Below are 17,505 nucleotides of genomic sequence, written 5' to 3' on the forward strand. Positions count from 1 at the left end.
GTGGAATTTTAGATAGATCAGATCATTTGATGGAAACAATCTCCACTTGCCGTTTTTGCAGCATTTAGAAGGTTAATCAATGGTGAAAGTCGCCCTCTAAGGCAACAAAATGTAGGCTGAGTAGGATTGGGATCTTGAACTTTGACCTAGCCCACAAGGCATCACGGCTGCACATGCGTACTTGTAACTACGATGGCATATTGCGTGCTCGTGTGTCAGTTGTCAACACTCATCGGTAATGAAACTACGATTTGTCCCTCGTTAATCAACAAAACATAGAAGATAATAGTAAAGTAATTGTTCGGTTACAAATATTTATTAAGTGATAATATACAAGACATAAATATGTGGCATCCATGTACAACATCATTGGAATAAAACATTATGCGCTTAATTTATACTAGATTATCAAACGATCAAGAGGGGGTAACACACTCACTGACAAGTCCTGGCATGTTGAACACATCTTCAAATTTAGATGTCATGAGTTCGTAGAACGAAGTATGTTTGATTTCCTAGTTCTCAATGCTGAACTATGGAAAGAGTAAAATCCAAATCCCGTTGACTCAAATAAGCATCAATGTTCTAGAAAGAAAAACAGTCCTAAAGCCCTGAGTATACATGTATACAGTGGTATTCGTACTGTCATGTTTGGTATGGTATCGAACAAAGATAAACAAACAGCAACAACTTCCACATTATTTTCTATCTCGACCGTAATCGGACTATGTAATCCGATCTGTAACTGACCCAGTCCTACACTTACTCTACGTCTACAATCTATACATTAAATGTCAGCATTTGTCATAATTCATATTCTATAAGTGTGCAATCATATAAAGAACGTATACACAGTGCAATATTACTCTCAACTTGAAAGGGTGTACTGTTTTCTTTTTTTTTCAGTTTGAATAAAGAAGAAATACTTAAAAAGAATAAATACATGTAAAACTCCCATTTTCTAATCTAACTGATTCAAACTTCGAATTCCATTATCAAACGTATGTAACATTTATAAGGGTATGAAAAGAACCTCGGTGTGTATATGATTACATAGGCAACATATATAGGTAATAACAGTCGTATTCAATCAAAAATTACCTGCACGTCCCATTGGTGCAACTTCAGTCGAACAGACGACTCCATTATACAGATGAAGGGATTGTGAGTGCATATTATTTATGGCTTTGGGACGATTTTATAATCTTCAAGACGATGTAGAGAAAGGATTTACAACATTTGCTGACAGCCGACCCTCGAAACATAGGCGGTCAAAAAGCGATACAATTAAAAAAAAACAACAAATTGACCAATTATGCCACATTGTCAACACGTGAATCACTAATTATAGTGCAAGGATACTTCACATCTAGCTGAACAATCCACATATTAATTTGAGAAATCACAGAATTCACGGAAATACCACTTGAAGCTGTAAACGCAGACCAGGTGGTAGTTTACACACTAACAGAAATAACATTGAGCAACCGGTCTTATTCATATCATTGTGATACTTCAATAGAACAATAAAAATGTCATTTCGATCTTTAAAAGCACCCAGGAAATATGACATATTGAACGTCTTCACCATGTACGTGGAGAGAAAAAGAATACAAAAAGGAATTCAATTTTAAAATTTTGTTTCAACACAATCAAACATATTTCACCAGTACAAATGCACGAATCGGTCTTCTTCTGGAATACTGACCCACTCACATCTGACACGTGACTTTCTGGAAATGTCACGTGACTTTCTGGAATGACGTGACGTCAGGACTGAGTACATTCGTCCAGTTCTAGGCTCATTTGTCCTTGAGTTGGATCGAAGGTTTAACCATTTCATGTATCAACGCAAATGGGTTTCAACGAAAACAAAGTGCTGATAAAAACGTACAGAGAAAAATCACACTTTTGTTTTGTTCACGTTTGTGAGAGCTCGAGCATCACACGAACAGGAAATCCGTGCCGGGTCTGTCTCCACAGTTGCAGTCGTCTCTCTTCTCGGCGCGCAGCCACGAGCCCTGGCACCCCGTCACGCCCATGGCCTTCCACAGGGTCGAGCCGTCGTCCACGCCGTCCCCCGAGCAGCGGCCGTTCCTGTCCATGGCGGCGGGCTGACACTCCACACACACCGTGGAGCGCGGCTGCAGCGCGTGGGTCCACTGCCCCGCCTGCCGGTGGAGGATACAGGTGGTCGGGACCTCGTTCATGTAGAAGAACACACAGTAGCTGGAATAGAGCAAAAAAGTACTTCAAATCTTAGCTACAGTTTTGCTACCCAATCTAACAGTAACGTCGCCTCACACAATTAGGTCGGATACCCTATATAAACGTCGCTACATTATAAACGACGAATTTAACTTGATGGATTTAGGCACATGTGCGTGCAGAATATTATCTTGAAGTTAGTCGCCAATTGAGTCGGGACTAAAACAGGACAATCCAGACCATAGACAGTTTACAAAAGGTTCCTTAGTTACCTCTTCCTAGTGTTGATGACTCTTTTGGGTCTGAAGTCTGGGTACTGATCGCGGCTAAACTCGGCTGGGGTGAGCAAGGCAACATCTGAAAAACAATAGATATATATGGAAAATCAACCACCATCGTCTATTAGATTATAATTAATACACAAGGAATCTCTACATTCTGATCTTGATCCAGTGCTTTTGAGCTGATGTCTTCCCGATGCAGGCGGGCTACCTTCCTGCACTCTTCACCAAAGGCGACAGGAGGAGCTACATAGTATTACATAGACTTTGCGCCTGTCTCGGAACAGGGAGAGGGGCGGGCCCTTGCCCGTTTCGTAGCAACCCTGGTGGAGAGATCCATGAAGGTTATTCTAAGTCAGTCAGACGACACTAGATATTTGAAGTGGCCCTGTCCATTGTGGGTACTAGAGGAGTTTGAATCACATTGGTCTTAACTACATTTGTATATACATGTCTGTATTTCTGTATTTTTTATCATTCTCTATCAGGCCTGCAGGGGACTGACTTCCTAAACATCTTCGGACTCGAAGGAGAAGCCAACATATCAGTCTGAACGAAGTGAATATTACCGAGGCATTTCCTCAATCTTGAAAACCCGAGAGAAGATTCACAGAGCGAGAGTAGAGAGAGTAAGGGGATGCTTCCCAGTGACAACGCTGAACATGTGGCAAGTTTCACTGTCTCGTCAGTGGATGCAGTGGTGCGTATTTGACACTCAAGGTCAAGTTCATACGGCTTGAACAGAACTAAAGAAGACATAAAACACGACTAGAATTCTAGACCCTTGAAGTACATGTTGATGTACGGATGGATTAGGGAGTGCATAGAAATTTGACATAAACGCGCCGCCTTTTCCGTGCTGAACAATGCCTTCAATTTGCTGTCGCAAAACGAATGTGTGTGGACCTTAGTGCCGTTTCAAATAATTAAAATGTGATGACCCATGTTGCTACGATGTCCAACGACAAATATTGCAATGTATTAACCCTGCTCTGAGTTCAAAGTGTGTTGTGGACCTTACAAGTTTTTTTGCGGCTCTTGGTGGCAAAAGTGCACATGTTGTCACATTGGGGCACCAACTCCGTAGAGTGTTTTTGGCACACATTTAGACAGATTAGCCTAAGAGCAAGGAAGGTAATGTAAAGTGCCCTTCACAACATCGGCGCATGGCTAGTATCGAACCCAGCCGGACCTATTGGTTCCGAGTCCAACGCTCTAACCGTTGAGCCACCGACGCCACACTCGTGTCATGTCATACCCGGTAAAACCAGCGACTCTTAAATGGTTGTCTGACATACATGTATATTTAACCGGCGGCGGGGACAAATCACATTCCTTTCCACCTACCACAAGCCTTCAGACTTCAACTCGTGACTCACGCGAGGGGTTTTAGAAAAACAACTTTTTGTTGTCTTTTGACTTCTGATGTCAGAGCATCAAAACATACATCAGTCCCCAGGTTACATCAAAAATTTATTCACGGATACCTCGCTATAAATAGATTCCTACAACCCTCCAAGCAGAGGTTGTGGGGAAAGATCGTTAGCTTTTATATATCGCCCATTTTTTGTCGCTACGCCCACCACTTTGGTCGCGCATGGACCCTCTCTGGCCAATGGATACTGCCTGACCAATTTGATACTGTATTTTTGCCCTAGGATCTGCTTGGAGATTAGATTCCTACGTGATGAGAATAACAAAGCCACAAACTTGACAGTCAGTTAAGTACCAGGTTCGCCAGGCTCCCTTAATGGGTTTTGGCTCCCAGCAAGGCTGCGTTTGAAGACGTCTGGCAATGATCGCCCGTTACTAAGCGACGGTAATCCTCACCACCCACGCACCCGCACTCGAAAGCCATAACGTGGAGTTGTAACATGCCAGGTCCGTGTTCACCGGTATGTAGATAACCCTGTGAAAGCTGCCTGCTCTTGTTAAAGGATCACGGCTGGTTACCGCTAATACAGTCTGAGAGAGGTTGAAGCTGAGTGTACAACGTAACTTATTTACTGATTACTGCAGCAAAAACAGTTTTTCCCCTGGTTTCATGGGCGCCGCCATCTTGGCTTCTGGTACAGATACGAATTAGAAATACAGGAACAAACTAGAAATGTAACATTTGCAAAGCAAATGCATGCCGTTTACCTTCACATGGTCTACCTCAAACTACTGCTCTGTTCAGTCTTATCAAAACTCTCCAACTCTGCCCTGCTACAAAATGTAATCAAACACTGCTACAGTGCTAGTTACCATAGTGACAGACCTCTGGTTCAGGTCATTGACCTTATTTGTTTGGAGAAGAAGAAGAGGAAGAAGAAGAAACTGAGCAAAAGCAATGGTTTCCTTCTGCGAAGTTAAACATAACCAACAAAAAAACAAACAAACAAACAAACAAACAAGCAAACACAAAACAGATCAAGAAGTAATTGCGGTACCTGTGGCTGGATCACATCTCCGTGCGTCCCAGGCGTAACAGCCTCGTCTCTCCACCTCGGGAGGGCACGCCTTGCCGCCGTTCTTCGGCTCCTTCCTCACCCGTCGCCGCCGCTCGGCGAACCCGATGTCGCACGAACTGGTGCAGGCGGACCAACCCGACCACTCCCCGACCTCACAGTCCACGGCTGAGGGAAACAAACGCGAAAGAATCATTAGAAGATTTCAAATAAATTTCTGATGTAGTGCCGTACGTAAAAAGCAATAAGGGCCTAAAAGCAAATTTAACAGAAACCATATCAAGTTGCACGTGTGAAGTGGACACTTCCTAAGACAGGCAATGACACCGGCCCTGAGGTGTTGCCAAAATTCTCGCAGTACAAGAGAACAGCTTATCCCACGAATCCCAGTGTCGGAAGCATAGATGGACAGAAAAAAAGCTGACAACATGAAATGTAATCCGTAGACAAACAGTGCAAATGAGCTGTAAATTCTAGTTCCCTGTCATCACCTTCCATCTGACAAGACTAACTACAATGCCATATCATGCTTACATGTTAGTTTACACCCCCCCTACGTTCCCATCCAGCTCAGTAGATAAATGTGCACAAATGCAGTTTCCAAGTTCAACGTCAACTAGAATATATGGCCCAGTGCGCTGTAGGGAATACGAGACTTATCAAGATAAAAACATCTTATTACCCCCCTTGGCGTCTTGTCCTTACCGTACCTTAAGTTAAAACCGCGCTACCTTGAATCGTGTCCAAGTACCTGAAATACCACAGCGGGTTTAAACCGCCTGCAGCACGGTGACTGCCAACCTGGAATCAGCTTCTAAAGCCTCTAAAGCAACCCTTCTGCTTACACCAAAATTCCAACCATTCTCCATTCACTTATAGTTTTGATAAGTGACTGGGGCTGTCCAGAAACAAATGGTAGAAGACATTGAGAAAAGAGTACAAGACAATAGAAAATTTTCCTCCCTTCATTTGAAATAAGAAACGACAATGTATTGTTTTTTCTCAAATGTACATTATTGTAACGTATAATCCTATATAGTGCTTTTACGTAATCTTAAAGTAGATGTCTAGATGTATTTATGTTTTGACTCATTTTGTTCGGCTGAAGAGGACAAAGGATAACGACTGAAAGACGTGTGAAACGAACAAAAAGGGCGCACAGAAACTCCAAGTAAAGCAAGATGTATTACAGATGAAGCCTGTTACGCAACATGTCTTGAATAAGATGGCCACAGGTCAAGAACATTGCTGGTGTCATTTTCGCAGTGCAGGTGGGAGTGATCCCTCAGATATCTTAAACCAGAACAGGACATCTGGCTTGTTTCAAGAGTAAGGTAGTAACCTGCCATTCTCCTGCAGTCTTCAGTGTCACTGACGAAAGGTAATGGATGCTACCAGAAACGTCTGACCGTTTCCAAAATCATATCCAGTTGCTTGAGTAGCTGTTTTTGGCGCATCTTCTTACCTGGATGTCTAACCTTCACCGACGTATCAAGGTAGAAACATATGTCTGTCTGTGGATCATGCCCCCTGCCTGAAACCCCATCCCCAATCCCCATTCAAATTCAGACGACAAATGGTGACAAATGGGCGCAATGACAATATTTGAACACGGCCGTATACACAAGACCATTGGCTTCCGACATAACAATGTCGTCTGATTATGCAAATTAATGCCTATGTTGACTCGCAAACTCTGCCAACATGAACATGTATCCTGTGGGAACATATTTTGAGTGACAAGAAAAATCTGACGTACTGCAGAACAGAGCTGTCGTATCTGCTGACATGTAATCAGCTGACATGTCTCAATCACAGTTAATTTTCCAGCATGTAAACAAGCGACATAGATATCACATCAGGGGGGAGAGATATCGTCTGCAAGGCATCTTAATTTCAAACAGCCGTACTGTACACTTAACTGTTGCTGTAATTATACCTTAATGACCTTTCTTGTCTGATAAAGATTGTTTACACTGTTCCACAGGCTATCATGATAAATAGGGCTAAAATTTTGAATGTTACATCTTGGCATCCAAAGGAGCATCATAATTAAAGCCTTACTTTACAAGCTTTGATTTTCAACGCGCTTTTTATAACGTTCTTAGTAAATCATTAATGTCAGCTAGACGGCGATAATTTATATGTTGACCGGAGTTGCCGTATGTGCAAATTTGAACAAGACATAGACGTCAAAATATCCAATCAAAACAAGTGGGGGTTGAGCTCAAGCAATATTTTTGTAGATGCATGGTATGGATTTAAGATTTCATGGCGTTGACATGTTTTGACTACAAATTGAGTGCTGTGCTTGTTCCTGAACTGTAGTGCCCCTGCCCCATGGACAGTTACTTAATAAAAGACAGTTAAACTGCTTGTACGACAACACTAGAGGACTGTGAAATATTGGGCTTAAACTAAAGGTAATACGTTTTTTCGTTGATGTTAAACACATGCCTCAATCTGGCCTAAAAATGACCCACAGATTCTTCAAAACGTCAGTAGGCTGCTATGCCACAATTATTAAATGTGGCACAGCAACCTAAAACAGGTGATCCATGAATATGAGAAAACAGGTCTAAAACAACGTTGTACTTTCATCATGTTCCATTTTCCCATGAAACTTTACCAATTTCAAACTAATAACACTGCAATCAGTATTTGACGTAGAGCATTTTACTACTATTCCTGCCTCAACAACTCTAAAGCGCTGCCGTTAAACTTCTCTTCCTGCAAGTTCTCGACAAAAACACATGTCCGTGATAGGTTTGCCCTTGGAAAAGTGACATTTACAAGCAAACATGCTGTCAGCAGCTTCAAAAGCTTCTGAAGTGGACTTTAACCAGGGCTTGACAATGTATATTTCCTCTGGTAAAGGTCTCAGACATGCTAGACAAGAGGTCAAGAACCGTATGTTGGGTAAGGAGGGTTCCTTGGAGATTAAAATAGGCTGACCTGTGTGACCCTTACACAAGAGTAGGAGTGGGGATTGCCGTCGATTTAACTGCTGTCTTTCATATACGAATTCAGTTTTCGTCTCTTCTGCAATTAATCAAGCTATTAAACTTAAAATCTTTTTCAGGTGTACAGTTTGCGGACAGTTATGCATTAACAACGTGCTCCTTCGTTGGAAACTATACTATCTATAATCTAAGTTAATTACCCAAGTCAGTGTAGTTTCATACGAAATACGAATGAATTATATATGACTCTAGGTCATTACCGATAGCCTAAGTGCGTTTATCATTTGACCTTGACCTCATAATGTTTCCGATCAGCTTATAGAAATAAGAGAGAGATAAGAGAGAACTTGGTCACATGACTTAACTTTCATACCAGACGTTCCCATTACGTAAGCCATGACCTGTCTATAGCTGATCTGAGACAAAAGGAAGTTAAGGTCAGGCAATAAATGCAATTAGGCTATCGACAATGACCTTCAGTCATATATAATTCATTCATATTGCTGTATTGGAGTAGGCCGTAGGATCATTGTCCACACAGCGTGAGCCACCAAAACGGTGTACCTTATTCCGGGAGGCCAATATTACGAAGGTGAATCTTTACTTTGACATCTTTCAGACACTCTCTAGACACGTTCACGTGCATAAAGCTACACTACACAGGCAAATGATGATCCATGTTCCATTTGGATGCCAATTCCCTTCATCGTGAAAACTGATCTAGACTATTGCCTACGGCACTTCACTGAGCTACAATGAATTAAGTAAGACTGACAACATCTCCGAGTGCCAAAACGTTTCAGGAAATCGTAAATGACATTATCTGACTTTAATCTTGATAAATTAATTAGGCCTCATGCAATGTACGTGTCAGAACATAATAGAACACTAAGATATTTCTTTGAAGAGAGAAGACGGGAGTCAAGTTGCTCCTTTCTCCGTGCCCGTCTGGCAGTTTGTTCCTCCAGTTAGAAATACAACCGTTAGACATTTCACCTCGACAAGCAACTTCAAAACCGTTACGAGCGATCACTGTCGCCATAAGGCTGGCCTCCAACCTCTCCTCCCACAAAGAACTCGTTTTATTTCCTCCGCTTGACTACAATTACATTAACGACGGCGTGATTTGTTGTTTCGTGAAAATCTAGTGAGAATTCCACACACGAGGCCGCCATCTTGGGTGCTCAAGGTCACTGCAAATGCCGGTGACAAATCAAACTAATTGAATCGCTTGTCTCCCCAAGGTTCGGGTAGATGGCACTTTATTTCCTAGTCCATCTGTTACGTAACATCCCATTGGTGGGCAAACCTAGCCTATATATTTAGAGCTAAAACGATGTTTCTGCTTTTTTTCTAGTTTATGACCGTAACGTAACGTAACGTTATATTTCATATGTAGCTAGGATGAGTGTGTGTGTGGGAGGGGGGGGGGCACAACAATGATACAAAAGGCATCTGGAGTGAACAATCTATATTTAGCCATTCCTGTAGCGTTAAGTGCTCTGTACGTTTTCAACAGTCTGATATATGAGTACAAATAGCCTTACAAGTGAAAGAGGGCAGATACACATGGCCTGTGGACGATGTAAAGAGTTAAAGCACACAAACAGCCATCTGACATAAAAGTACACTGGTCTGGCTTTCTTTAGCGAGGGCTAAGTTTTTCACTTAGTGTTTAAGGCATGAAAAAATACGACATGGTCTGATTCTGGGGACATAATCGAATCAAATGCTTCAACACAGCCATTGATAAGCTGGAATTCAATATTGGCCGGTCTCCATAGCTGCACCGTAACTCAATAGTCAACCATTCAATATCCACTTAGTTCTCCCAATGATTAAGAGGACTCCAATGCACAGAAAAGCTTAATCTACGTGGCAATCTCATGCTTTTAGCGTTGATGTATGGAGAATAGGCGGCTCATTAGATTTCTTCAACAACAAGAGACACCCTGACGTTTCTTTGTACATGAGAATAGCAGAGCAGCTGATTAGCGCGACCTTACTGGGGTGGCGGCGCAGGTCGGAAATGTTGACGGAATGATATCGTCATGACACGTGCATCTCAAACCACCCACCACGCCGGACCGTGTCCTCAGATCAGGCGACACCTTTTATTTCGGACATACAGCATGAATTCCCTTGTGTATTTTTTCAGGGAACCTAGCGCCTGCTGAAAGACAAGTTGTCAGATTCTTTAGAAAGTTTTCGTTCTTTTGTGCCAAAACTGATGGATTCATCATTCTGATGTTAACTGCATGGGTCCAAAAGGGAACCTTTTTAGATACGCCAGGTTGAGAGTAAAGAGCCGTATCAGTACTTTGTCTTAGCTTTACCACGAAGGATAGCTAATATAAATGGCTTTGGTGCGGATCTAGAATGGGGTAACGAGCGAGCAACCGGTCAGGTATCACAAGAAAGGTTCTACACTGGTCTTACGGAGGTCCCAGAACTGAACCTTTAGGAACACGCCGGTTGCGGTTAAACAATCGTGTCGGCGTTGTTTCCTTATTTTCACTCGGGTGAACACCAAGAGCCACCTAAGACGGCTTATAAGGGAACAAGAACGGAACGGCTCACATACCACACGAGTAGGTCTGTCGCCTCAGGTAGACAGGTATGGCGTAGTTTACATACTGGGAGCCTTGTGTAACGGGTGCTTGAAGACAACAGGCGTACAGGGAGCCAGGACACTTTGAAGTTAGGTCCACATCGTATCAAACTACCCAAATGACAGGAATGTCGTTCTATAGAATTTAAGGGTTACGTGACATGTCGGCAGAAACCAATTTCTGTTGACTACGAAAGTATGCTAAGAGGTAACGCTTCTTACACTATAGTTAAGACACCACAATTGTGATTCTACTGCATGCCTTGAAGTTCGTATAATGTTATGCAGAATTTTGATGATTCTAATGCCAACAGAGCTACTTCAAAAGCATTCAACCGTTATAAGTATAGTGGTGTAAAATTAAAAACACTTCAATGTACTCAATGGACGGGTATTACACATTGCCATGGAGGAATGAGGTAACGCATCAACGGGGGACTGTTTGGGAAGCGCAGTTTGTTTCTAGGTAAGGTTGATAAACAAAAGGGATAAACATCTTAAAATGGGAAGAAACGGTAAACACTAGCGGCGACTGGAACAATTCAGGGCGTTGTCCATAAACCTTAAGGATGATATGGGATGGTCAGTGTAGACGTTTTTGTTAATTTTTTTCAAAACTCTTAGTTTTTGTAACACGAGTAACCTTGGCGATAACTCGACAACTGGGATGTTTCGCCATTAGGTCCAACGGACAGTAACCATCCAATGAAAACCCGCGTGACATCTCTACTTGTACGGGACGTGGTAACGTACGTTGAATTGGACTGATAGCTAGCTAGAGAGGTCACATGCAGGCAACCCCGACTTCTGTTGCGTACTCATATCACGTCGCCTCTTAATAACGGCACTGGTTTACACCAGGCTTACATTGTACAACTTCTGCCCTGCGTGCTTTTTCACCTGTCCTTTAAAACAGGTGCGTGTTTAGTGTAAACACACCTTTGACAAAAACGTGACACAAGAGGGACCTCTCTCCCGTATGGTACATGGCTCCCGTCATGCACCCTGAGTAGATAAGGGTGGACACAATGCAATGGCCGAAATGGCGCACTGTTTAGTACACAGACCCGGGAACTCGGTAAATAGTGAGATGAAAAATGGTTTCTATGGCCAGGCGACTAGATGTCTTCCCACACCCAGACAGTAAAGCTGTTTTGTCTTTGGGGTGATTTTTCTCTCTTTTTTGTTGCAGGAATTTGTTTCTTTTTTGTTTTATGGTAGTGAAAATAAATATGACTGGGAATGAAGGTCAAAAGGTCCCACACGTTGCCTCACGCCCCCCTCCCCATATTGCATGTCGTCCCAAGTGAACCAGCTGAAGTGGACGACAGATTTGCACATACCGACGCAGGCACGGGCCGTTATCGTTGACAGCCTCGTTGGCACGGATATGTTAATCACCGTAAAGTCACTCATTGTTCAACTCACACACAGCTGCTAACCTGTTTCAGCGAGATCTCACAGATAGGTAGGACTTTTTTTCCCGAATGATTGACGCTGACACACGAGAAGGAAACGGAAATTACCGATAATCACCGAGCGTGTCCGAAGAGAGGACAATTAGGTCAAGAGGGGCAAGGATGTACGGATGGTTTTCATCTTGACCCTGAACTCCATGTGAGGCCCCCAGAGCCTGACAAACAAAGATGGGGCTTGTTGAAGACGTTACGTGGATCCTGAGAGGGCAGAGGTCAAGTTGAGTTTGTTGGGGGAATTTCTCCCAGTGTACAGATCATTTTCAGACGAGTTGTTCTCAGGACTTCAAGGCATGTCCTTCAGAACATTTTACATACCTTTGAATACAGAAAGAAAGACCCAAATGTATATCCGATTGTCCAAAAAATGTGAACTAGCTACGTATTATGCCCCCGAGCCTTATTCAAAATCCCTTGTTTTTCAGCAGCTCTGTTTATCACTTCCTATATCAGAGGCACGTAGCACTGAGCACGTCTTAGTTTGGACAAATTGTTCAGAAACCAGAAAAACACTTAAACAATCCACTTTGAAGAATAACGCTTACTCTACGCACCCCTTAAGTCGTGTTGCCTCTGAGATAGTTCCGTAGCCATAGCAACTGAGACCACAGAAAGGGTTCTGGACGTTTCTCATGGAAACTCTGTCTTAAATGGATTAAAGGAACCTTAAAGGAGAAACGAATGAGTGGCGTGCACAAAGAAACAGATAAAGGGCAGAGAGGCGACCAAAGGCTATTGTGTAGGGCTGGGTATTGAAATGGGCATACATAACCTACAAGCAGATGTAGGATCTGAATCAGTCTCGGCGTTTTGTGCCTATTTTTGCACACTTCTTTCCTAGTCTTCTCTACTCTCCGTGAAATACAATAATTCGTGTTAAACTTTGAGACGGAGCCAGATAGATAGTGCTACATCTTCTTGGCGATTATACGTATGATACATTTTGGTACCCTAAGGTATGCATAACTGTTGATCACTATTATTCCTTGGAATATCGCTGATGTATCCAAAATATAGTAATCCTCCCTCTTTAACATAAAACAACACATGCTAGCCTTAACAGCAATGTGAGTTTTTTTGATACCACAACAAGACTTTAAACGCGGAAAGGCTAGGGTTGCTATGGGGCCTTAGGGGAGCACATATCTCGAATAATTTCACCAGGTAAAAGTCGGCGAAGCATATAGGGACTCCACAGATTGAATAGCGTGTCCTACTTTCCCCCCAGACGCTTACATCAAACGATGTCGCGACATGTGAGCTTTGGACAACAGGAGTAGGTCAATGCACAGACTTTGGCCAGTCTTTACGTGAATGTGAATAACAACTCGTCTTAATGTATGAGGACTATGTAGACACTTCTTTCTTTTGGATTTGAGCTTAGGTCTGTAATATTCCATTTTGCTCGTTTTGTTAAAACTATCGTCCGAGTGCAAAAACCTAACGTCTTCTGAATTGTTTTCTTGCAGTCAACTTTTTGTGCAGTACAGCTAAAGCCATAAGGTGTAGTTATGTCACTTAAAATTCTTACAAGTACACTACAGTATCCTTAAAGCTTCTGGTGTGTGAGCTATTGCGACTATTGATCTATGTACAATATGTGAAGGTAAAAAGTATTTGAAACAAAAATTTGATGCCACGCTCTCTGGTGTATAGTTTATCTATACATTGGATCTACATATATTAGGTGCCTTTCCGTCTGAAGCTATTGACTTGGCTCCCTTTACTGACAAGGCTTGACCTTACGCAAGGGGTGCTTAACTCTTAACCGCGTTACCATAGCAACTATTGTTTAACACATTCCACCATCTCTCTGCATAAAAGCCCCATCTGTACTAATTTGACACGTGATCTTGAAGTGTTTTTAGTTCTGCAAGCACTCTTCCATTATAACACCCCCCTCCCCCTTCCCGCCCAATCCTCGGGGGTTTGGTAGTGTTTACCGACAGAAACTCCAAGGCTTTCATATATTCTCAACTGCCCGGGAAACGCTGTAACCCATAAACTATGGAGCCTGCTATACAAACATATACCAGAATAACAAAGGCTGCAAGAAACATGGTGATTTTTTCCCTAGCTTCATTGTAGAGCGACATCTGCAGTGTTTGTCGGAGAGCACTTTTATCAGAAGGGGCGGTGGGGGCGGTACTATAGCCATACATTACACGGAATCCTTCGCAGCTGTTTTCTTCTAATACGACGTCAATATTTACCTCTTTGTTTCTGTGTGCTTTTCTACTTGACTTCTTGCTTCAACCCCTCGTTAAAAAGCTTCAGATATTTTCTTACATAACTGGTAGTTGTTTTCTCTCCTTTCCCCCACCCTGCCTTTGAAACAGAACTCGTGTTTTGCACCATTGTGCTTTTTTAATACCGTGGTTTATTGTTCGGTTGACCCTTGGAACCTTTGTCAATGAAAGGCGGGAAAATAGACTGAAAGGTCTGTGGTACAGTAACGAGCAAGCTTGTGTTTTCTAACCAAACTTTATTGCGCTTTTTTTTTCTGATGCCATTCGAATTCCCTAGGTGGAATTGTAGAAGACAAAACCAGCATTTTGTGGCGTTGAAAAATCCATACATGCAGTCCGTGTTTACAATGCATAAAGCTTATGTAGCCAACAGAAACAACATGTCTTTCGTTGGTAAGGAGTGGGTTGTTTGCGTAGCTATAGGCTAGTGTTCGCCAGAGGTTGAGAAAACTCTGTAAATTGGCTCTTCTCCCAGTAGTGAGATATGTAAATGACCCTGTGGCCCCTACAGAGTCTTTGAGAAAGTCCACGTGTACGTTGGGACGAATTGTAGAAAGTGTCGTCTGATTTTGGTCAGAGTTGGAAAGCGCCGTCTGATTTTAGAGTTGACGTACGACTATTTTAGGGGTTAGAGGGATATACGAGTTTGTGCTATACAGTTGAGAGGATATGTATGTGGTTTCTCGGTGTGGTACATGTACATGTGCATGCTCTTTAGACCTGACATCACTGGAATACGAGCCGTCTTTTAAAGTGGGGCGAACAAAACCTCGAAATAGAAAACGACCCTCTTCAGAGCACTCTGTTACGTGATATTTTGTCCCAGCATTGAGATGAAATAGAAAAGGGAGAGAAAAGGTCCTTAGACTGAGATATGGATCTGGTACCACTCATATGGCATGGACTCGCCCACCTGTGGGGCTACCCAAGCGGCTAAACTCTTTTGTCCACAACCCGGCCCAGTCATTAGATCGGATTAGACCACATAACACAATTAATAGGGGTAATGAACAACTTGATGATGTGACCTGATTAGCAAGCTAATAACCGAGGCTGTAGCCAGGCTTTTTCATCTAGCCAACTCCTCTTTGTTTGCGCGAACGCCCAGGTAATTTTCCACACCATAAACCCCAACACTTTTAGTAATCTTTTTTATGGTAGGTAAATGAGGGAGGGGGTACTTACGGATACATATCCAGTTATAGTCTCGGCAGCAGTCTTGCTGAGAGGTACAGGCTTCGTCGCAGTAGCAGGGGCCGTAGCGATTGTCTGTCCTGAGGCCGTAGTTGTGACAGAAAGCGTCCCGTCCCGTGCAACACTGGGGCTCGGGGCGGTCGCGACAGTCTCCGTGCACGTACCGTACACCGCACAAACACACCCACAGTACAACAACAACAGCAACAACGACGCCGCGAAACATTTCCATCTCTCTTCCGGGTCGGCTCCTCACACACACCCTACACTCTTCACGAGCTCACATACACGGCGCGCTCACACGGCTCGCTCACGGTATCTCTTCCTGTCCCTCTCTCGCAGTCTCTCTCTCCCTCTCGTTGCTTCACGAGGCTTTCATCCCGGCCCGCCGGCTCCGTCTGTTGTTTGCCCGCCCAATCGAACAACTATTTGCAATCCATCGGTGCGAGCTGACAACGAAGACAATACGATACCAGACCGGGGACAGTCCTCTCTCTCTCTCAGCAACCTGTGAACCAGGGATGTTTCACCGGCGAGCTCCAACAGTCCAGGCGGTGTCCAAATTCCGCTCGACCTACAAATCCGCTAAGACGTGCTGTACTACTGTGTGTACCGCTGGCACATCTGTCTCGGCGAATTTCACCGCCACCCCTCAAACAATTCTGACCCGGGGACAACCCTACAGAGAGCGCGCCCGCCTTTCTGCTATGCTCCTCGCCTCTCGCAGCGCGCGCGATCCCGCCTGTTTACACACACAAAGTACGGCGCCCGCAACCAATGGGGGCGGGAGCAACCCCTGACCAATAGGGGGCGGGGAAACGTCATCAGGTAACGACCGTAAAATAAAACACCTTATCCGTAAATCACTGGTCTCTATGGTGATGGGAGCATTCAATGGGGCAAAAGGTTTAGGCTGAAAAATCTACAACAAAATACACAGAAACAATCGCGTATTACCAAACTGTGATGATTTTGATACCATAATGCACAAGCTCACACAGTGTATAACCACCTGCTATATATAAATCAGCGTATTCTACTTCACAACATTCATTAAATGACATACGCGGCATACCCTTTATGAACTAAGGTAACCATAGCATTTTTGCCCGAGGCTATATAAAGGACTCTTCAGCAGTGATGTGAGATGACCGTACTGTCAAGGGGATGAGAAATAAAATCATGGAGGGCAAAAAATACGTGACGAAGAAAGAGATTCACAAACCAACCTACCGGCCCAACCGTACTCTCTGATAACTGCTCAAGAATGATGAGTGGTGATTCCGGGATTTAGGTTACAATTCAAACACAGGTACATGGCAGTAGTGTAGAAGATTGAGTATATTAACCTTGCGTGTTTACATTTCTAAGAGTTCCAACGTGGGAGTAGTTTTAAACCAGGTCGGCCCGCGCATACCGCCAAAAACTCCCACTTCTCTGCAATGTAATAAGCTTTAATCTCCAAGCAGATGTAAGATACGGCTCAGTTGCAGTGTTTTACTAGTTTTCTGGCTTTCAGTACGTCTTTTTAGTGGATATTTGTATTACAACGAATATGTAGAGAGAGAGAGAGATATTGAGAAAGATAAATAAAAGCCTTGAAAACACGCATTTTTCGTCATTATTTCATGAAATAGAATAATTTACAGACATTTGATTTTGCCACCTCCATTTTTCATGCTCAGTACCAAGGGCAAAATAAAATGAATATTTTTCCCAGAGTTGTTATGACTTCGGCGTATTTTGATATGTCAAAGATCAGAAGATGTTTTTGATAAAGCAATTTCTGTTGAAAGACACGTTTACGTACCATTTTTAAATATTTGGACTGTTATATCATACTTCAAGTTATATTCCACTGCGTAAACAAAGCAGTGTAAACTCAGAGAGAGAGAGATAGCACACCTGTTGGAAGAAAAATCTCCTTATACGCACCTTGTCATATACACACAACGAGAAATATGGCCATATTTTAATTTTTTTTTATTCTTGCTGCCTAGGTATGGTCGTTTACACCATTAACTGTTATACTTCTTTGGCATCATACAAAACAGAAACCAAACCTGATACAAAC

The 17,505-nt window shown here is 43.0% G+C and overlaps 1 protein-coding gene across 1 annotated transcript; it reads right to left on the reverse strand.

Annotated features, from left to right (window-relative positions):
- Window positions 1–930: 930 nt before the first annotated feature.
- On the reverse strand, window positions 931–16,179 carry LOC109467947 (somatomedin-B and thrombospondin type-1 domain-containing protein-like). The gene is made up of 4 exons (XM_019766124.1): window positions 15,423–16,179; window positions 4,922–5,107; window positions 2,481–2,565; window positions 931–2,229 (listed from the first exon to the last, which is right to left on the reverse strand). The coding sequence occupies exons 1-4, from the start codon at window positions 15,661–15,663 to the stop codon at window positions 1,944–1,946; spliced, it is 798 nt and encodes a 265-aa protein (XP_019621683.1). The 5' UTR covers window positions 15,664–16,179; the 3' UTR covers window positions 931–1,943.
- Window positions 16,180–17,505: the final 1,326 nt, after the last annotated feature.

Source organism: Branchiostoma belcheri, unplaced genomic scaffold (assembly GCF_001625305.1).
Source record: "Branchiostoma belcheri isolate BF01 breed outbred unplaced genomic scaffold, Haploidv18h27 scaffold1, whole genome shotgun sequence".
NCBI lineage: Eukaryota > Metazoa > Chordata > Leptocardii > Amphioxiformes > Branchiostomatidae > Branchiostoma > Branchiostoma belcheri.